This window comes from Sinohyriopsis cumingii, chromosome 1 (genome assembly GCF_028554795.1).
Source record: "Sinohyriopsis cumingii isolate HCF-2022 chromosome 1, ASM2855479v2, whole genome shotgun sequence".
Taxonomy (NCBI): domain Eukaryota; kingdom Metazoa; phylum Mollusca; class Bivalvia; order Unionida; family Unionidae; genus Sinohyriopsis; species Sinohyriopsis cumingii.
In genome coordinates, this window is record NC_142961.1 from 117,770,637 (window position 1) to 117,793,812 (window position 23,176).

Here is a 23,176-nt window from a genome sequence, read left to right on the forward strand (position 1 = left end):
AAGGAAGGATAGACATAGTTCTGTAGTTATTTACATCATCTTTTGTTCCAGCTTTATGCAATGGTGTTACCTGGGAAGTTTTCCATGTCTGTGGAAATTTATTAGACCTAATACTTTAATTGCAAATGATAGCTAAACTTTCTACAATAGCAGGTGTAGCCGCATTTATTAGCTTTGGTCGAATCACATCAAGATATGTAGCTTTACCATGATCCATTTTTTAAATATATTTCAACACAAATTCAGGACTCATTTAGGAATTTCAAACTTTATATTGTTACAGAGTTTTTTTTAGCACAAATATTTTCGAGTTCCAGGTGATAAATGAAATTTTAGATTCTTTCAGTTTTTCAGTATTTTGAATAAAAGTCATAAAAAATATCTTAAATGACACTTTAACTATCAGGATAAATGCTGTCATGGCTGAAGGAAAAAATGTAAGTTTTACTCATACATTTCCCAGCATCAAACTTTGTAAAAACTCTCCAGATTTCTTTCAGCTTATTTCTATTTTCATCCAATACTTTTTCTGTTGTGTGCTTGTTTGGCTTGATGTATCATTTTATTAACTTCATTCCTCCAAATTTTATATTTAGCTAGATTTCCTATCGATTTTAGATGGTTTCTTTGCTTTCTTGCATCAAATATTTCTGGGGAGATCCAGCCTGGCTGATGGTCTTTCTTTACCATGTGTGTTTTCAAAGAGGCATGTTTGTTGACTGTTTTCATGAAAAGATCCATCCATATACCTCAATATCTTCAATGAATTCCATGGAATCTGTTTCAGATCTTCCAGAAATGGAACAGTATCAAAGTTCCGAAAAGATCTAAAAATAATGGATTTATGGATATTATTTTTCTTTGATTTGCCATTGGCTTTATATGTTAGAAAAATTGAAATGTGGTCACTTGAACCAATCTTTGAAACCATTACCTCCAAAGCATTTTCTTTTCTATTGGTATTGATATAGTCTGCAAGCACTTTAGAGTTAGATGTTACTATAGTGGGTTTAAGTTGCTTCAAACCTAATGAAGCAATAAAATCCATCCAATTCACTCTTATTTAATCACTGAGTAGGTCTCTGTTTATATCACCTAGAATGTAAAATTCATTCTCTTCTGTTTGAAGTTCAAAGAATTCACACCAATCAGTATGTAATGATGGGGGTCTGTATGCAAAGTATTCACACCAATCAGTATGTGATGATGGGGGTCTGTATGTATAAAACACGTTAATACTGGCCGCCATGTATAGCCTATCGTGTGCTGAAAAATGGCGTTAAACGCTACAACAACAACAACAACGTTTTTCTTTCATTACATTCAGCTTTTAATCCATGGAAGTCACCACTTCTATTTACACTATGAAAAATACAATAATTTTATCTCCGAAACAATTAGAATTACACTTTAAAACTATAGAAGAATTTTCTATTTTTATATTCGCTAAAAATTTCAACTGACAGTTACACTTGAATATATACAAGTAGCAAGTAAATTTCCACATTGAGAACAGCTGTCTGCAAGGGGATCAAATCTGTTTTGACAATTCATGCATGGTTTCAACTGGTTTTTATCATAAACTTTTCAAACACCCAATAATATCATGCCAGCACAGATTATGTTATCATCATCATCTGCACCTTAGTGTACAACAAAGCATTTTGTGATTCTTCATAATCTATTTGTTCCTCAAATTCTTGTAACTATAGATACAAGTATGTAACTATTCCCTGAAATATAGATAAAATTATTGCTATGCCACAGATCTGAATCAGTGCAGTTAACTGGAAATCATCAAGAGAATAAAGAACACGTAATCTGCTTATGTATTATTCGCAGTGGGATCCAGAGTTTGAAATTTACCCTCCTAATCTGTCGGATGTCAGACAGCACAGAAACGAATTGAAAACTATAAAAAGTTATTAATGTACTCAAAACATTTACATTTTTAGCTGGCAGACAGACAGCAACTTGATACGGCATTGGTAGCATGCTTTACAACTAATAATAATAATAATAATAATAATAATAATAATAATGACCTTATTAAAGAGGGTAACACAATTAGCTATGAACTAATCTACCTTGAGGCCCTCAACTGACTGAAAACAGTAGAGAAAAAAAAGTGACTATACAGTATGTGAAATTTCAAATCTCATTCAAGACCCTTTCATCTTTTGCAAACTTTAATTTTCTCACATTTTTCCCAATCACAGTCTTTCTAAATATAATATTTTTTAGCAAAGAAGACTCCACAACAGTCTTCATGTTCAGTTTCAATACACATACAGCAGGAATTGTTCTTGGTTTTCCCTACTGATATTGCCAGTTAGCTATATATAACTTTTCTGTACAATGGACAGAAAGTTAACTTTTGCATTCCTGCCACAGTGAAGATGTGTTCTCATTCCACGTGTCAGTAATGTATGTGATAATCAATAATTCAATAGCATCACCAATTACATTAACCAATTTATACAAATCACATTGCAATCTCTGGTATACCTTTGTAATGTTTTCTGATGTATATACATGCAAATAATTAAAATTATAGGTAAAAATATAATTATTCTAAAATACAAAGCTATGATTTCTGTGAACTAATGATATACAAAATATTATAGAAAGTACAAAACATTTCAAAAATACTTTCCTGACTTTCAGACTCCCCGATTTGAATTCTATAACGTGTATCCAACTGAAAGAGGGGAGATGGGAGAGAGAAAAACAAGAAATCTCCTAATCTAAGGTTCTTCAAACATACATGTGCTGAACAAGTTGACTCCAACTGCAAACAACATGGACTCTGATCTGCCATCATATAATCCACTGGCAAATCGGGATTTGTGATCTTTCTTTTACTGATTGCACCTTACAAACTGCACAGACCCAGATCTGCTGGCATATTATGAGATGGCAGATCTGGGTCTGTGTAGTTTGCAGTAGAAATTAAAAGATAAGTACATATGGGGAATCTACAATGTTTCACATCACACACTCAACTAACCAGCTGCTATTGCTGTCAGTGTTACAATTCCAAAGACATTATCACTGATTTCTGAGTGGTTTTTCTGAAGACTCACTGATCAATGCAGAATATAACCAGCATTTACTATGCAAGAATATTCCAAGTTTGAGATAGACAATTTGCCATGTTTTAAAGCCTTTAGATTACAAAGCAAGAATCATCCAGGTTGAGAAAGAATTCACTAAGTTTAAAAGCTTTTAGATTACAAAGCTCACAGGTACAATTCAGCCTGAATTTCAGAAAGATCATTTCTGCCATTGAAAAACAAGTTCATGGTCATTTAATTTGGGCACACTTACATGCTTGTTTTATCATTATCAATTCAATCTTAAATGATAACAAATGTGAATTCCTCCCTTCCCCTACCCTAATTACTTCTGAAAAATAAAATACAATCCTATGACCTTGACCCTGAAGATAGCAACCCAATGTGGTGCATGACATCTATAGACATTTTGTTATGACTCAGTGGTCTTAAACTAAGTAACAGAATGAGAAAAATCAACAACTTTTATAAAACTTTATAAATAATTTAATTCTCTGGTTCATAAAATTAAAATTTAAGAGAACATTCAGTACTGTGAATTAAATCCAAAATAATCCTAAAATCTTCTATCATAAGTCCAAAATTCTACATGTATTTCATGTCCTGAATTTGATGATGCACCAATATCCTTGAATATGCTGAAGTGGCAAGTCTTGATATATCACAATGGCATTATCCAAAACTCCACTGGATGAATTCACAATAATCTCAAAGTGGCTTTAGTCCAGTCATATGAGCACTTTGTAATTCCAATCAATAATTTAAATAAATGTTTTCTCTCAAATTAAATCTAAACAAAACACTAAATATATCTGTAGACTGATATTAAAAAAAGATCAATAGGAATTAGGAATGAATTGTACCAATTCTTTATACCCTATGACTCTATGTCTCAATATTTTCCTATTCGATCTATGTCATAATACCTTCCACATGATACCTTTCACAATACATCTTCACACTGTAACAGAACCCTCTGGACTTAATCATCCAATGGGAAATTACCCCAAACTTGTAACAGGTTTATTAAGATTGATTTTAAAACTTGTCAACAGCTTATTTATAGCTCATTGAAATCTACAGTTATGTAATAACAGTAACAACACAATATATATATATATATATATATATATATATATATATATATATATATATATATATATATATATATATATATATATATATATATATATATATATATATATATATATATATATATATATATATATATATATATATATATATATTTCAAATGGCTCTGACAGAAATGAAATTAAGAAAGAAAACTTGCGTACTGACCCATAACCTTGAAACTAGGACAAAGGACCCCAATATGGTTGTGTGATACAACTGTTATTAATGACGTACAAGTATTCCAAGTTTCATCTAAGAGATGACTTAAATTATAAAGAAAAAAGGAAAGCATTATCAAAAATTAAAAATATTGACCAATGACCATAATCTTGAATATACAACCCCAACATGGTACACAAGACATATTCAATTTATAATGTACAAGGACATATGTACACCAAATTTCAACTCTAAAACTGAAAGGACTCCAAGATTATAGAGCATTAAGAAAAGCATGATGGGAAACTTAAAATGGCTGGTGATCTTAATACAAAACATACCTTTTAATGATATCATGTAAGTATACCAAGTTTCATCCCTTAATCTCAAACAGTTCTAAAAGCAGACTTTAAAGTGTGATGGAAAGCATAAAATATTATTCAATGATCCCAAACTTAAAAACAGGACTGCCATGTGGCAACCCACTTCTAACAATCATGCAAAAGTATACCAAGCTGTATCCAATGATCTTAAAAAGCTTCAATATTATTGAGTGGAATGGAAAGTACATGGGGAAAAAAGTGAGAGGTGACCTTGACCCTAAATAGCACCCTAATGAGATACACAACACACCTTGTAATGATGATATACAAGTACACAAAGTTTCATTCCTTAATCTCGTATAATAAAAGAAAGTTTGAAAGCAGAAAAGAAAGTGTAAGGGAAAAACTGTAAAAGTGATCTGCTGTTGCAGGGTTAATGCCATTTTTCTGCACACGATAGGCTATACATGGTGGCCAGTATTAATGGTGGAGGAAGAACCCGGGAAAACCCCAGAAAGAACCACTGACCCATGAGAAGCTACTGGCAAGCTTTCTCGCATACCCACAGTGGCCAAATCCGAGACTCGAACCTATGCAGACAGAGGTGAGATGGCAGTGATCCGAAATGATCTGTAACATTGACCATGATGACAGGATCTCAATGACATACATGATGCACAGTTAAATGCTGATGCACAGGTATACAGAGTTTTGCAAATGACCTTAAAATTGAAAGTAATATATAGAGCAGAAAAACAAGTGTCAATGGTGGATGGATAGAAACATGCAATATTTAAAATGGTGAGAGACAAAATGGTCTCAAGATGCAACATACATTGACTGATCTGATAAAAACTGAATTTGCCTTGTGAAGAGTTGATCTTGAAAATGATTTGCGGCATTAGTCTATATTAAGACCAAACAGTTGGCATGGAAAATCAAACAAAATACAATCCACCATATATGCTTGCTTCTAAGATGAGTCCAACTGCAAACTGCATGGACCCAGATCTACAGACACATAATGTGCTGGCAGATCTGGTTCTTTGCAGTTTATTAGTAATCAGTAGAAAAACAAACAGACCCTGATCTGCAGGCACATTATTCTAGGGCAGATCAGGATCATTGTTGTTTGCAGTTTGACTCAACTTGTAAGCAAGTATCCATCAAATAGCAGTATGGAATTTTACAAATAATTCTAAAAGATTTTCTTAAAGCTATGTAAAAAATCAGTTTTAAAAGTAATATCTATCAGTTGAAAACTAAATTATACACCAACATCACAAATTTGGTGGTAAATCATCAGGACCTATATTATCATACCAGTCCAGCAAAGCGGAAAAAGCAAAAAAAAATATTATTTTCGAAAAGGTAGTAAAGATAGATAACTGTTTGTTATTGCAATGTTTGATCAATGTTTGTAACAAATTCATTTGTGAAAAACTGCAAAGCTTTCAAGAATTGATTGCCTGACATAACAATATTATTCAAATTCTAGTGCTCTTCCAAAATGGAAATTCAATAGTTTACATACATTTAAAAAGAATTATGCATGCATTTGCCTATCTTTACCTTCATGTTACTGCTCAGTGATACAAACAACAGATCACATTTAATGACAGATAAATCAATTTTATCTGTTTCAGTACAAGTGCATCAAAAGTATTAATGCAGCTGTAGAATGCTCAAACATAATATATTTACATCCGACTGAAATGTCTGCCTGATTGCAAACAGCATCCACCTAGACCTAATATGCCATAATGTGCAAACCGATCATGGTCAACACCATTTGCATGAAAAAGGAGACAGAACAAAAAAAGCTCACTGATCTGCTGGGATATTACCTTTATTTCTGTAAGCAAAAGGCTCATGTGGGTCTGAGATCACTCATCTGGCTGACAACTAAATAAAAGCCAAATGCCAGGGAAGATAAGCAAAGATATCTTTGTATAATGTTTTCTGACAGTTACATTTTTGGAGCCTTTATTTTAATGGCAGCAATACTGGATGGCATTTGCAAAAGATGATGTTCAAGTTAAGTTATTCAAAAGGTTTTTGTATTTTAAGCAAAAACTGCAGCTGTAATGAATAAGCAGATCAACATCATTTGTGCACGAAGGGCCTTCGGGCCAAGATACATTCTGCTAAACATTTATCAAATTCGGTCATGCATTTTTATTGAAATAGATATTTAAAGGTTTTTCTATTTTTAACAACAATGGCCATATTTGATGGTGGATTGACATCATTTGTATAAAGAAAAAATTGTACAGTGCCATTATGCTCTCTGGCAAAAATTGTACAGTGCCATTATGCTCTCTGGCAAAAATGATCAGATTCTGTTTTCCAAGATTATGATAAGATTGGTCTATTTTTAGAAATGGCAGCCAAATTTAATGTTAGATTGGCACCATTTGCCTACATGAGAGAATGCATTCTTTCAAATATTGTCAACTTCTGCCAATTGGTTTTTGAGAAAATATCTTTTAATGGTTTTTCTATTTTTAGTTATGGTGGCCATGTTTAATGTAGAATCAACAATATTTTTTATAAATCTGAAAAGCCTTTTATTTCAGGATTCTTTCTGTAAATTTAATTAAATTCGGTTGAGTAGTGTTTGAGTAAATGTTGTTTAAATGTTTGTCTATTTTAAGTAACAGTGGCAAAATCTGAATGCAGATACCTTTCATACTAGGAGAGTTTGTGTCAAATTTGGTCAAAGTTACTGTTGCGATTTTGTAACAATTAAGCAACTTAAAAGGATTTCTGTATTTAGTACCAGCAACTGCATTTGATGGCAGATCTTTTGTTACTTGTACAATCTGAATGGTTTTCATGTGACAATACTTTTGTTATCATTCTTAAAAAAAATTAAAGCTCTTTTTGAAAACTCGTTTAAAGATTTTTATGCTTTAGTAATAGTGATGGCAGATCATTATCATTTGTACACATTGTAAGGCCTTTGTGCCACAATGCTTTCGTTTAATTTCACTGTACACATTGTAAGGTCTTTGTGCCACAATATTTTCATTTAATTTCATTGTACACATTGTAAGACCTTTGTGCCACAATGCTTTCATTTAATTTCACTGTACACATTGTAAGGTCTTTGTGCCACAATGCTTTCATCTAATTTCACTGTACACATTGCAAGGCCTTTGTGCCGCTTTCATTTAATTTCATTGTACACAATGTCAGGCCTTTGTGCCACAATACTTTCATTAGATTTCATTGTACACATTGTAAGGCCTTTGTGCCACAATGCTTTGATTTAATTTCATTGTGCACATTGTAAGGCCTTTGTGCCACAATGCTTTCATTTCATTGTACACATTGTAAGGGCTTTGTGCCACAATGCTTTCATTTCGTTTCATTGTAAGGTCTTTGTGTCATGATGCTTTCATGTCACTGTAAACATTGTAAGGCCTTTGTGCCACAATGCTTTCATTTAAATTTGGTCAAATTCTTAACAGATTTTCAAACAAAACTGACCGCTCCAGTGGCCTAGTGGTTAGAGCTTCCGCCTCAGATGCATGAGGTCATCGGTTCGAACCCAGGCCGAGCCATACCAAAGACTTACAAAAATGGTACTAACAGCTGCCTCACTTGGCACTCAGCATTAAGAGGTTAGTGTTAGGACTGGTCAGCCTGGTGTCAGGATAATGTGACTGGGTGGGACAACATGCTACATGTCTGTGGCATGATGCCCAAGTGCTAGACATTATGATAAACTGTCACACTGCAGACATTGTAGATATGACTGAAAAATTGTTAAGGCTATGTTAAAAATCTAAATCACACACACACACACAAACAAAACTGTTTAAGGTTTCACTGCATTTAGTAACTGTTATCCATATATAAAATGGCACCATTTGTACCAACATCAATGGCCTTTGAGCTATACACTCTTGACAAGTATCATCTGAGAAGTCATTCAAGGGTTTTCTATTTACAGTAATGGTGGTCATATCTGATGACAGATAGGCAGGATAAATTCCATTGCATTTATCCACATTCTGTTAAGCTCTTTTTCAGAAGAAATTGTTGGCAAGATTTTCTAGCCTACTCATGGTGGCCTTTTCTTTGGTAGACTGACTTTCTTGTGAGAGCTGTGATAGTTTAGCTGTGGAATACCAGACCTGTGGTACAATACCCACCCAGGTCATCCGAGACTGGCTACTTCATTATCCGTATAAAAGGTACTTTGCTCCCATTTGTTTTTTATGATATAGCCAAAAAAGTGTTAAAAGTGCATCACTAAAAAAATAATCAGTCTAGTTTGTATAAATTCAAAAGGTCTTTATTCCATGGGTTTTCTGTAAAGTTTGATAAAATTCTGTTCAGGAATTTTTCAAAAGATGCTGTCAAAAGTTTTATTTATTTTTAGTAACAGTAGCCATATTACCATCTATTACCATCTATAGAAATAAAAAAGAACTACAAGCCAAGATGTGTTCTGCTTTTACTGATATCTGTAGAGTGGTTTCAGAAAGAAGTTGAAATAACGATTGTAGACAGATGATGGACAATGCATGACAAATGCAGAAATATGCCACAAGCTCACATAGCCTCATACGGCTGTGCAATCTAAAAGTGAAAGATCTACACATTGTACAAGCAAATGGTGTCAGAAGTGGGATCTCAGATTTAACGAAGCACCACAATTATTGTTTCATTATTCTTGTATGATCCTTTGTGTGTTTCAGACATTCTTGACAAGACAGTAAGGTTAAGTAGACATATAACATTACTTTATTTTTTTGTACACGTTTCATATTTTTGTTGCCTTCTGAGGAGGAAAATATGGTTTGTTCATTGAAATTATAGTAATTATGCATTTTTGCATAGTGGTGCACTTTAGGTTGGTCATATCATATTTTTTAAATGTCATCAGTGAAAGGACTTGTGAAATTGGGGAAACAGCTTGGTTATGAGGGGGAATCTCTTAGAAATTTTGGACTTGAAGAACAGGCTAGGGAAAGGGATCAGAGAGAAAAAGAAAGGGAAGCCAAGAGGGAGTTGTTAGAATTAGAAAAGAAGGCCGAAAGGGAGAAACTTGAGATAGAAAGGGAAGCCTAAGAAAGAAAAATGGCTTTAAAAATGGAGAAGATAGAATTAGAAAAGCAGGCCAAAAAGGAAAAGATGGAATGGAAATGGTAAGCAGAGAGGGAGAAGATAAAATTAGAGAAGGGGAACATAGAACGTCTAAAAGAAGTAAAGGTAAGGAAATTAGAAAGGGAAAAACAAGTGAACATGAAATAGGGAGAGGGAGTATCAAAGAAATTCTGAGCTATTGCAAACCAAAAGGGAAGTGGAACATGATTCTAAACTGAGAGGTCAAAATTTGCCCCCATTTGAAGATGACAAAGATAACTTGGATAGTTATCTAAACAGGTTTGAAAGACACGCCACTGTACAAAAGTTGAAAAAAGACAATTGGTTGCTTCCTCTTAGTGTGTTGCTAAAGGGTAAAGCATTAGATGTGTATTCTGATTTGCCCAAAATGCCCCTGGAATACCCCACTGATGTAGGGAAAGAAGGTATAGACCAGATCAATGTATGCCCAGATTTATCCAAGGGTCAGCATTTGTGGATCTGGTAGGTTTTTTCCCAATACCGAGACATGTTTACGGACAAACCAGACTGTACTGGACTGATTCAACACAAGATCAAGTTGAATACCTCAGAGCCGATCAGGATTAAAGGATATCTAATACCCTTTAATGCACTGGAGAAAATTGTTGAAGAAGTGGGGAAAATGTTAGCCCAGGAAGTGATCGAACCTTCCAGTTCCCCATACTCGTCCCCCATTGTATGAGTCAGAAGGAAAGATGGAAGAAACAGTTTTTGCATTGCACTGACCATGTTCGATGCAGAACCAATGCTAGACATAGAAAGCTTATTTTCAAAGTTGGTAGGTCATAAATACATTTCAAAGTTAGACCTTACCAAGGGATATTGGTAGGTACCAATCACTGATAATGCCTGCAAGTTAATGGCATTCACAACTCCTAAAGGTCTTTATTAATCTAAAGTCATGCCTTTCGGTTTATTCAATGCTGGTGCATCATGTATTCGTCTCATGTGCACACTGTTAAACAGTATGGAAAATGTTGACAGCTTTGTAGATGATATCTTTGTTTATACATATACATGGGATGAACATGTTATGGTATAAAGGGATCTGTTCAATAGACTTCACACTGCAAATCTTACAGCTAGGCCCACCAAATGTAGTATAGGATATTTTAACCTATAATGTTTGGGCCATCTTGTAAGTGGGCTAGGCCATTTGAAACCTCACCCAGACAAAATAGGACCAATCAGAGATGCAGCTAGACCAGGAACTAAGAAACAAGTATGATCTTTCCTAGGTTTGATTGGGTTTTACAGGAAATTTTTTTGTTCCCAATTTTGCAGCTATTGCCAGCCCATTAACAGACTTGACTAGGAAAGGGCAACCAAATTCAGTTCCCTTGGGTGTATGCCAGGAAAAAGCATTTAACACTTGAAAACAGAAATTGAAATGTGCACCAATCTTAAAATTGCCAGAACTGAACCAAACATTTGTACTGAGGACTGATGTGTCTGATACAGGACTTGGGGCTGTTTTGCAACAAGACCAAGAGGGGATAAAATTGCCCTTTGCTTATGCAAGTAAAAAAATTTGCCCTCTGGGGAGCAAAACTACTCCGTGATTGAAAAGGAATGCCTAGCTTTAGTATGGGGGATAGGAAAATTCCATACATATCTTTTTGGGAGGGAGTTTACCTTACAAACAGACCATCAGTCGCTCTTGTATTTGTACAAGGCAAAGGTTGCCAATGCAAGATTGATGCATTGGGCGTTATCTTTGCAACCATATACTTTCAGAATCAAGGCAATTTGAGGATCAGAAAATGTGGATGCTGATTCTTTTAAGTTGGGTATAATTCACAGATCATTTTCATTCAGTATTCAAGATTGGATGTTTTAATAATTGTTTATGTTCACATTCCATGATTTTTCTAAAAGTGTTTTTTTTAAAGGGGGGAGGTATTGTCATGGAATTGTATAAATCCCTTTATTTATTAAATACATGTACTCGGGTTTCTTTTTTTGTGTATAACAATACCCAAGGGTGATTTATGTATATTGTACAATATTTTGAAACAGTGAGTTCAGTTCATCCTATGCTGCACATGCAAAGTGCTTTTGATGGGAAAAACAGAATACCTCCAGCGCATAGACATGGCAGCCAGTCTGTGCGCTGGAAGTCACAATTCTGTTTTTCCCATCAAAAGCTTCACTGTAAGACCAAATCTTCACATTACAGAATGTCTTGTCAGTGAGCGGTCTACTTAAGGACTTGCACATCTCCAGCTGTAGAGGTGTGAGAGTTATTTATTAATTTCTTGTCTATAAAGTATAACTATTGTACTACCACGTTTATTTTTGTATAATTTCTATGTAGTTTCGGCTTATATTGTATAATGCAAATATTTTCTATTCCTGTTTGTGACTTAGCAAAAGATTTATATTTGCAATATAAAGTTGCATTTTTAAGAGATGTTTAGTACCATAGAATTCTTGTCGGGAGCAGGTAGGTTCATTTCTGAACCTGTTTATTGCTTTGTAATTATTGTGCCAATAATGTAATCTATATAGCTTACTGTATATAACATCATTACGTGTTATCATATATGCCAGTGTCATCCATAGTACATGGTGTTAGATGTATTTTCAGCTAATCAGAGTCAATGTGGTACCAGCTGTAAAGCTAACCATAGAAGCTGACCATAGCAGCTGTAAAGCTGAACCATAGCAGTGGTAGAGCTGAGTGAACAGTGTTGCTGGTCGAGTAGCAGTTGATCGGGCATTGCTGGCAGATTGGTGGGCACTGATTGCTTGATTGACCAAGGAATTAAATGGTGGTCAGTGACTACCTGGAATACTGACTGTTTGATTGACCAGTGTGACTGGTAGCCAAGTGTGCTCGTGCTGGTGACGGAGAGTGTAACTCCATATATGTAATCTTTTAGCCATGGGCTAATTTCGGGGTTTGTAATACTATTTGAGTAAAATACTGCATTTTACACTACTTGAGTGAATTAAATTTTACTACTTGAGTAAAACATATCATTCTTTTCATCTTGTGAAATTACTGTGAATCATTTCACCTTTGTCCTAGTACTGTGTAAGGTCATTTGTTTTTCTTTTGTTGCATTATTAGGTTCGTGCGGATTATGTTAATTCATCCAATATCTGGATCTTATACATACACATATTAATCATAATTCTTTTCAAGTCATTCATCATTAAACATTTATCACCATGAAAAGTGTTCTTGTTGTAAATCCTAGATCCAACTCAGTTATCTTGTTACAAATGGCATAAAAACAAACCAAAGCCGATTTCTGCAGCAATCTTATATGAACAGTAATACCTTGGACTTAAATAGCTTGTATTTATGCAAGTGAATTGATTAAACATTGAAGAAGATGAGGTGGGGGTGGGGGAGTAAAACTAATTCTGAGAATATAATACTTTGTATACATTTTTAAGGCCTTATCTAGGATTCTCTTGGTTCAGAATGAGTCTTAGCTGGATACTGGTCCTTCAGTTTCAGATATAATGCTACAGAAGGAATGAAACCTCCAAGACAACTTCCACATCCATAGGAGCAGACCTAAAAAGGTTCTAACCACAATTCAGTAAGACCTTTGAAGTATCCATAGCAAACTTCCTAATGTCATGGACACTGACACACCGCATTGTGAAGTTTTGGCAACGGCATTTAGCTTAGTAGCATACAGATTCTAGTTGCATGATCCAATGATCTTCATTGGAAGGCAAGCCCAGGTCCCCTTCAGATTTCTCACTTGCAAGGTGGGGGTGGGTCCTCTAAAAAGGCTTTAAAAAATCTTTGTGGAAGCTCCCTGACCATGGTGGAATATGGGAGTAAAAAGAGATCTGGGAGTGATATGGCTGTAGAGCATCTCCAAACTGTCGAGAATTTTTTGACCTCCATGCCCAAAGGCTTGGGACACAAATTCAGGGGTAGATTAACCAAAGACTTTATCTCTTACTCCTCCTCTGCCTGAAGATGGGGAGCACAAATTAGAAAAGACTGTTTCAACTGGTTCCTCTGCAAACTTGGTTAAGTCCATCCAAACCAAAAGGACATGTCTGTCATGCTTCTGCTCCTTAGGGGAGACAGGACTTCCTGACCCAGTTCCTCTGATGAGAGGGAGACTGGGGAATACTGGTATATTTTCATCCTGCAATTCTTCAAAGGAAGTGGTGGGACTGTTCCTTGCCGAAGGCTTTTTTAGGAGGATGTGAAATGCCTCTCATCCAACCTATAGGTGTATCCTGCAACAGCTCATGGAGTGTGGAAGGATTAACCTTTCTGACATCTTTTTTAGGGGAAGGGCACCTCCATGTTCTGGTGGGAAAGGAGCAGCCCTTCCATAGGGACTGAAATATTAAATGGAACAAAGGATTAAGGATGGAGGGGAAGGGATTTGATTCTCTTTCCTAGTTGGACAAGTATATGTCAACTCCCTATCAGCAATTAAATGGCTGAAACGAGACAGGATTGGGTACTGACACAATCTGCCAGATCAGCAAGCCTGACAGGGTGCAATGAGTATTTGGGAGCATTTCATCTCCATACTCCACATGACAAAGATCCAATCTACTCATGGGATAGAGGAGTGATTAGTTCCATATTCTACTGAGACGGAGGAGATATATTCAGTTTTGTAGGAATTGGAACGAAAATTTTCCAATGGGGCAGTACTCTTCTCTAGGGAAGAGGAAGATCTCATACACTCCTTGAATGAAAGAGACAAGGATCCCATACTCTCCTGAAATCAAGACAAAGAGGAGGAAATGGGTGTTTCTTCTAACCTTATAGGTGCACTGGCTTGAGGCTGGGTTCCAATCACTGACCATCAAAAAAGTCCACTCCATATGCACTCTGTGTAGGATAAACACGAAGGGTGTAAATCCCATGGGATCTTCTTGTGCCCACATTTCCCCAAATTTTAGAACATTACCAGAAAGTAAATTGTGTGCTGTTGAAACTATAACTCTTGGGGAAAAATTCATGTATGCAAATATTTTTTTCTCAGAGTAATGCGGCAAAAATGATTATATGTCGTAAGTACGAATATCTACCTGATGCAGTGCAATAAAATTATTTAATACAAAAATTAGTACCGCATAAGTGAGTACTTGCTCGAAAATATACTGATAAAGCAGTGCTGTTATACAATTATATTGATGCAGTAATTGAGTGTAAAGTTGAAGCAGGTACTTAATAATTAATCAATTTATGCAAATTAAAACAATAGAATGCCAAAGCAAGAACTACTAATTATTAATTCCCAGAACTGATGAACAAATGGGAATTAAAATTCTGGAACCACAAATGTGCAGTAATACTTACCTTAGGCAAAATTATAATTAAATACTGCCAAAGCAAGTACTAAAATAAAATTCCAGAACTGCTAGACAGGAGATATTACATGACCTAACACCAGAATAAGGGATAGGGGAAGGATGGAGAATTGCATCACTCGATGAACACAGTGCAAGCAAGTCCCCGTAATTACCAAAATCACAAGCAAATAATTAATGCAAGGTCTGACAAGATAATCACTAAAATAAAGAGGAAAATTAGAATAATAGGCCAAAAAAAACATGTTAAAATGCATAAATGAAGACAATTTTTGTGGATTAAACTGGACACATCATAAGCACACAAAAAATGTGTTTTGGTCAACCAACTCTCACTGTCCTTCATTGCCAACCCTAGCACTTTTTTCCCCCAGGAAGGATTTGATCACTCCAATATGAAACCACACGCAAAAAAGATTTAAAATGAAAATGTAGAATTTTTCATTTTGCAGTTTATCTTATATTTTATTATATGCAAACAAATTCTGCATCAGACTTTTATAGTGAAACCTTCCACTGCAGACACATTCACATAAAAGTCACCTGCTCATAATGGATACAATTGAAGAATGCATTTACTGATGTTTACTTACATATTTAACCTCTGTGTAAGAGACACCTGTCCACTAAGGACAAAATTGATGTACTCACCTCATCAAGTTAACAGATTTTCGTCTATCAGACACCTGTTTACAAAGGACAAACTGATAAACCAATTTCCTACAATTTACAGACTTATTTCACCTCTTTACACAGATACCTAACCACAAAACACTATTTTCCAAAAGCTGACCTGCTTATCTCACATCTATATCTAGACAGTTATCCACAAATGACAAAACTGATTAACCCCAATTTCACATGCACTAATTTCACTTAATTCATCACTATAGACAGAGACCCATCCACAAAGGACAATATAGTATAATCCTTTTAGCATCCTTTTTAGAAAGATTTCATTACATTTGCTGCTTGTTTATAATGCGAGAGCTGGCAGGTGTGAGTAAATATCTGATGGTACATGATGTAACATCTAGGTGTACGCTGTTTATTTTACACCAAAGAAAATAGACCCACATCTATCAATTATTATATTATATTATATTATATTATATTATATTATATTATATTATATTATATGATATGATATTAAATGATATTATATTGTATTATATTATATTATATTACACTATATTATATATTAAGTGAAATTCAAAGTTAGTCACTTTTACAGAACCTGAAAATGGTAATTTTACCAGTGAAATAAAATAGAATGCATAACAAATGAAAAAAGAATATAATTGGAATGCAAACAAATAACATGCAAAATGAATGCAACCTTAAGAAATTAAAAAACTGTACAAATGTAAAAAGCAGAGTGCAGAACAATGAATGATAAACAAAAACAGAACAAACCAATTTTAAAAAATCCTTTTTATGAGAGGAGTTGAAATTTTTGTTTATGGTCACTAGCCATTTCCCATGGCAATCAAAGGTCAGATTCTTTTACAGAAACTTTTACACTCTTTACAGGCCATGTTCTTTTTCAGGCCAACATAAACAACCACCACTGGAATTTTGACATTATCACCAGTAGTTGTATCTGTACAATTTTTTTATTTCAATAAGCCTAAAAAAAATACAAGAAGACAATTTGCTAATAAATAGTCTACAAGTACATTTATACAATTGTATGACCTTTCATTTTCTGACAGTAAAACCTGTCATGAGAGACCACCACTTTTGCCAACAAAACGCAGTCTCTCAAGAAAGGTTGTCTCACACAATAGGTTTCTGATATGACAGCAATTTATGTTTTTTTAATTATTAGCAAATCAAAACAAAAAGAAGCCAAGAAAAGCAACAAGATTACAATGAATGGTGCATCATACACCTACCCATGTTTAACAGTATTCTATGTAAATACCTGAAGTTCTATAGCAGACATCTTTTTGTGTTTTCTGACCCAAACATCTACAGGCTTCATCACTACCACAAGTGTAAACCATCCACAAAGCTTGATACAGGTCTGTGATGTAGAACAGGTTATTGTGCACACAAATTTTGATTCTTTCAAGTCTGAATGACCATGACACTTGACCCAAAAATGAACAGCATTATTCCTTATCCCAAGTGCAAGCCATCCACAAAGTCTTGTAACTGTAGATGAGGGAAAACTGTCAATTTTTTGTGTAAAATAGTTTTCCTTCTTTCAGTCAGTGACCTTGACCTTTGAACATTACACTCGGAATCAAATGGGTTCTTCCTTACCCATGATGCAAGTGATCCACAAAGTTGTGTAGTTGTAGCTGGCAGCAAACTCAACTTTGGTAACTAGATAGTGGACAACATTTTTGTTGTTGTTGCAGAATTCATTTTTCTCCTTTCAATCACAGCAACCTTAATCTTTCAGTTTTTCTATGGGGGCCCAGAGAGGCCGAGTAGTCTAAAGTGCTCACCATTCTGGATCACTGCCATCTCTGTCTGCATGGGTTCAAGTCTGAGAGACTCGGCTAATGTGGGTACTTGAGAAAGCCTGTCAGTAGCTTCTCATGTGTTGGTGGTTCTTCCTGGGGTTTTCCAGGGTTCTTCCTCCACCAGTTATACTTGCTGCCATGTATAGCATATCTTATGCTGAAAAATGGTGTTAAACCCACAAAAACAACAGTTGTTCTATACTGATGCAAAAGCCATCCAAATTGGTAACATAAATTGATGGATGGATAACATCATAACACGAAATACTCCACTTTATGACAGGCATATAAAATTGGATTTTTAGGCAGTATGTCAATATAAATTAAAATGATCAGCAACACAAAATATAAAAATAAACTATAAAAAAATATTGTTACCTTTCTCCATTATTTGTAGACATTAAACTTTCACTGAAAGCACAAATACAGGCATTAAAACAGATAAATGAAAGCACAAATACTGATTTAAAACAGGAAGAATATACAGGCAGATAGACATGCAAACAAAATACTTTATCAATTTATAAGACATGATGCACTGTGTTCATTCCAGAACTGACAAAAATGGGACCACATGGCCTCTACTATGTCAAAAATTGGGGTCATTTAGCAAAATATTAGGATACAAAACACCTTACCTATTCTTCCTTATTCAATAAAATTCAAACACTTCATAATCATGTTATTGCTATTGACCCTTCTGTCCTAAGAATTTAATTTCTCCTTTTTTTATTCGCTATATCTCTAGAATTTTATTTCCTTGAAATTTTTCCAGAAAAAATGTGTTAGTGTTTGTTTCCGATTTTATATTTTCATATGCTCATCCATGTATTTTCTATCCATGGTCATCAAACATGTGCCTTTAATTAATATCCAAGCCTATAAAACCAATGTAACATTCTGCCAGAAAATGAAACTGACCATCTTATGTTGCCTTTGGCAATGGGTACACTCTATTTAAAATACCAGCTTAGGGTGTGCTCAATTCTGTTAGTCCAAAATCAAAGATCTGTTGTCTATATTTGCTGATGTCTTTTTGACACTCACAAACTAGCGCCATATGAACAATTTTGAAAATGTTGGGTCCATGGCACAATGATGCTGCTTGAACAGAAACACAGGCTACGTACGACTAGCTACACTTGTGACATGATGTCAGGTGAGATGTTTGAATTTTTAAAATACCGTCACGTGCACATGAGGTTGCTATAACATTTAAGCAAAGATCATTTAGCCCGTTAGAATATAGCGTATATACGTAAATTCGTATAATAATAAAATGTGACAGTGGAGCTCAGTCTATAACAGTACGGCCAAGTGGTCGCCTTTACAGATTACTCACATCTCGACCTTGTCTTAATGTGTTTGAGTCTCGTCATGGCTAAGGTGTGTATGTGATAAAGCTTGTCAACTGCAGCAAGTTCCCTTTGGTCATTGGGTCTTACCAAGTTTTATCTTCATCAAATATACTGACCATCTTGTATTGCCTATCAAACTGTGAACAATTATGCTAAACCCAGAAACACATAATTTGGTTTATACGGTAATGCTGTTCATAGAATGCTGTGTTGTGGGTAGGTAAATACAGTAACAAGAGAGATCAACACTGTTTTCAGCATTAGTAACTTTGTTTATAGTATAAATACTGCATCAACAAGTTCTGGCATGGTTGCACCACATTCTCAATCATACATTACAAGATAGCTTTTGGCATCCTAGAAATGTAATAACTCAAGCAATAAAGATCACTGTGATTGTCAAAGCTTTTTATGAGCAAGAACCCATTTGGCTGAAATTTTCATAGACAAAGCTTAGTCTCAGAATCAAATCTCAATTTATGTGAGCATGAAAGAGCCCCTGATTCTGAGATTTTCATGTAGAAGTCTCAAATTCAGATCAGCCTCTCACAGATTTTCATGAACAAGGCCATTTCTTGGATTCCAAACTCAGTTTCTGTGGGTAAAAACCAGTCTCTGATTTGTCTCAAAATCAATAGGCTTCATGCTTACCCCAAGTGCATACTATGCACAAAATTTCGTAAAGATCTGTTGTGTAAATGTAGGTGTTATTCTGAGAAACTATTTTATTATTTCACATAGTGACCTTCACCTTTGACCACTGCACCCAAAGTCAACAATCCTATTTCATTACTCCCATGTGCAAGATGTCCATAAAGAAGGGTCCAAGAATGAGATGCATGACTAATGTTCATTTGCAGAAACCATTTTTGTTCTTTCATTAAGAGTGACCTTAACCTCTAAATATCTGACCCCAAAATTGGCAAACTTCTTCCTTACCCCAAGTGCAACTTGTGCTAAAAGTATAGCATAGGTCTGTATTGTATAACTAATATAATTGTGCAGAAAACATTCTCCATAGGTCAAAGTAACCTTGACCGTAGACCTCAAAAGTGATAGGCTGAGTCCTTACCCAAAGTGCAAGCAATCCACAAAGAATGGTTCGATACACGATGTAGAGCAAATATTGTGCAGGAACCACAAACTCGCTCTAATCACTAGGCCACCGGATCGATACGTATATGATTATTACTGACCCCAAGTGCAAGCTATCCACAGAAAATGTCTGGGATGTGATGCAGAACCATAGTTCTGTGCAGAAGCCATTTTTCTTTTTTCAGTCATTGATCATACCTTTTGCAGTGAACTTGACTTTTCACCTGTAAACACCATTTAAAACAGACATATTGCTTACCTCAAGTGTAAGCTATCCACATAGAATGTTACAGGAATGTAGAACTAATGTTGCTGTTCAGAAACTATTTTTTTCTATTCTTAATTAGTGATCTTGCCCTTTCACCCTTGGACACAAAAATGTATAGGGTTTGTCCACACCCCAAGTGAAAAGCCTCCACAAACTTTCCTCAAGGTCTCTGATGTAAAATAAATGTTAGTTTAGAGATTTTTCTAAATGTAAGAAGAATTTAATGAATACATAAATGCAGGGTTTGTTAAGTATTTTGTGCAATTTAAAAACCTTCATATAAATTTATGGCTCATTTTTTAGAAATAAGTATTAGTCCAGCCACTGCATATCTTTACAAATCGACCCCCCATAATGATGCCAATTCTCAGCAACAGCTCATTTTCTACTGTAAAATATTTTTTTTGCTACAATGAAACAACAATTTCTACAAACCGACTTTGAAGTTAAACAATCTCATTTGAGTCCTTTTCTAATTCAAAAGATGTACGAATTTTACATCAGATCAACATTCCATCATTCATTCCATTGTGGAAAGTTTGACATTTTGGATTTTTTGTTTACATAAAGGTGGCCTAGTCAATATCCTAATAAAGCATGGGAAAGCATTGAAGCACTTATTTTGATTGTTTATTTAGAATTGTATAGCCTTGACATTTACTACTGTATAGCAGTGTTAGAGTTACCTTCAAAAACAAATTCAATAATTGATCACATAATGGGCACACCGAGTTTCCTTGCAATAATTCAAAATTTTATTGAAATGAGGTGGAAGAATTAATAATCTTTCACACATCAAAGTCTGGATTACAAAAGATTATCATTTTAATCGTGGTATAAGGGCCAGCAATCACATATTTTTCATCCATTATAATCAAATTACACATATACAGACCCTGGTAGATGCATCAAATGTTAAACTAGAAATGTGCTACGTGATTTGGATAACACTGTCAATATGGTGGAATGTTAAAAAAAGCCTTGTTTAAGGGATATTAATTCAAGACAAAATCATATGCAACAAAACAGTTAAGCAGCACATTTAAAACACACCATAGGAGGCCCTGAGTGGCTGAGTGGTCTAAAGCACTCACCGTTATGGATCATTGCCATCTCACCTCTGGCTGTGTGGGTTCGAGTCTCAGGTTCAGTCAATGTGGGTATGTGAGAAAGCTTGCCAGTAACTTCTCATGGGTCAGTGGTTCTTTCCGGTCTTTTCCCGGTTCATCCTCCACCATTTATACTGGTCACCATGTATAGCCTATCTTGTGCTGAAAAATGGCGTTAAACCCTACAACAAGACCCAGATCTGCCATCACCTTTTGCACTGACCGATCTGGTTCCATGAACATCCACAGGAATTCTTTTCTCAGATCCAGAAAATGAGGAAGATCACAGAAAATACTGGGTGCCAGAACTTTACTGGGTACCAGAAATTTCTACACAATGCCCTGCTTGCAGGTAGACCTGACTTAAACAGGAATAAATATGGTACCTATTTCTGTCCCTATTTTTGCTGCTGCAAGTGAAAGGAAAAAGGTTAAGAAATGAGTATCATGATCAGAATAGACAGATATAGTCTTTATATGAGTGCTATTTCAGATACCAAATGTACTCGCTTATAAGTCAAGTCAAACTGAAAACAACAAAGGTTTTGATCTTCTGTAACATAATGTGCCTACAGATCAGGGTTTTCATTATTTGTTTGGCTGATTACTTCTAACAAACTGCACAGACCCAGATCTGCTGGCACATTGCATGAAGGCACATTTGGGTCTGTGCAGTTGGATTTGTTTTATAAGCAAGTACATACAGTATCTCTGTATTACTGTGAGCCATGAATAATCTGTCTATTCATCAAGTTCAGTTATGCAATAGCCATGTCAGATTCTTCAAGAATGAGTAACATGCCAATAAACTGTAGTTATCCTTTAATTTTCATTATTAATTTTATCACACATGTATGAGCAATCAATGTTGTAAAAGTTCAACTTGTGGCAATAACTTACTGTAAAAGATGTACTTATTGTGGAAAATGTTGAACACTGGAATTTTCTGGCTTATGGCAAACTTTACAACTAATAAATCTGGCTGACTTTTTAACTTTGATTATTCTAATTTTTTAGATTTTAACTTTACCATAAAATTTGCTGATAACGCTTCTCACACATACCTCTTTATTACTGTGTATACAATGTACACTATGAAGAAATCAGGATATATGCAGATTGAATGACACCAATACAAATAACTTCCACCAGTGTCATTTCCAAATTATATACATGTACACAGCTTCTCAAGGTACTCCTAAATTCAGTAAACCCAAATCATGCAAGACTATCCACAACAAGCCAATGGGTTGGACAGGGTGAAAATTAGTGAACCCTTTACCCCAAAAATGTGGATTGAATTAAAATAAAGACTACACAGACTTTGATTTAAAACAAGAAAATATTTATATTTTTATTTTAGAAATATCCATAATAGGCTGGAAGTCACAATAAAATTTAATGCCAACACATTCATTTTATAAGACTGACAACATTTTGGCATAACCAGCCACATTACACACATAATACACTACCTCAGATGCATGAGGTGACAGATTCAAACCTCAGGCGAGTGATACCAAAGACTTATAAAAATGGTACGAACAGCTGTCTTGCTTGGCACACAGCATCAACTGGTCGGCCTGATGTCAGGATAGTATGACTGGGTTGGACATGAAGCTACATGTTTGCAGCACGATCATGCCTCAGTGCTAGACATCATTATAAAATGTGACAATACAGACATCATAGCAATATGACAGAAAAATTGTTAAAGCTACGCT

At 35.0% G+C, this 23,176-nt stretch overlaps 1 protein-coding gene across 4 annotated transcripts in view; it reads right to left on the reverse strand.

Annotated features, from left to right (window-relative positions):
* Nucleotides 1-23,176, reverse strand: part of LOC149807722 (receptor-type tyrosine-protein phosphatase epsilon-like) — a 294,518-nt gene that overhangs the window by 262,238 nt on the left and 9,104 nt on the right. Inside the window, exon 2 of one of the 4 annotated variants that reach the window (XM_089969790.1) lies at nucleotides 18,001-18,033. The exons of the other annotated variants lie outside the window; for them this stretch is intronic. Within the exon in view, the coding sequence (XP_089825916.1) occupies nucleotides 18,001-18,010 (10 nt within the window). The 5' untranslated portion in view covers nucleotides 18,011-18,033. The remainder of the gene's footprint in view (nucleotides 1-18,000; nucleotides 18,034-23,176) is intronic. 4 annotated transcript variants of the gene reach the window in all.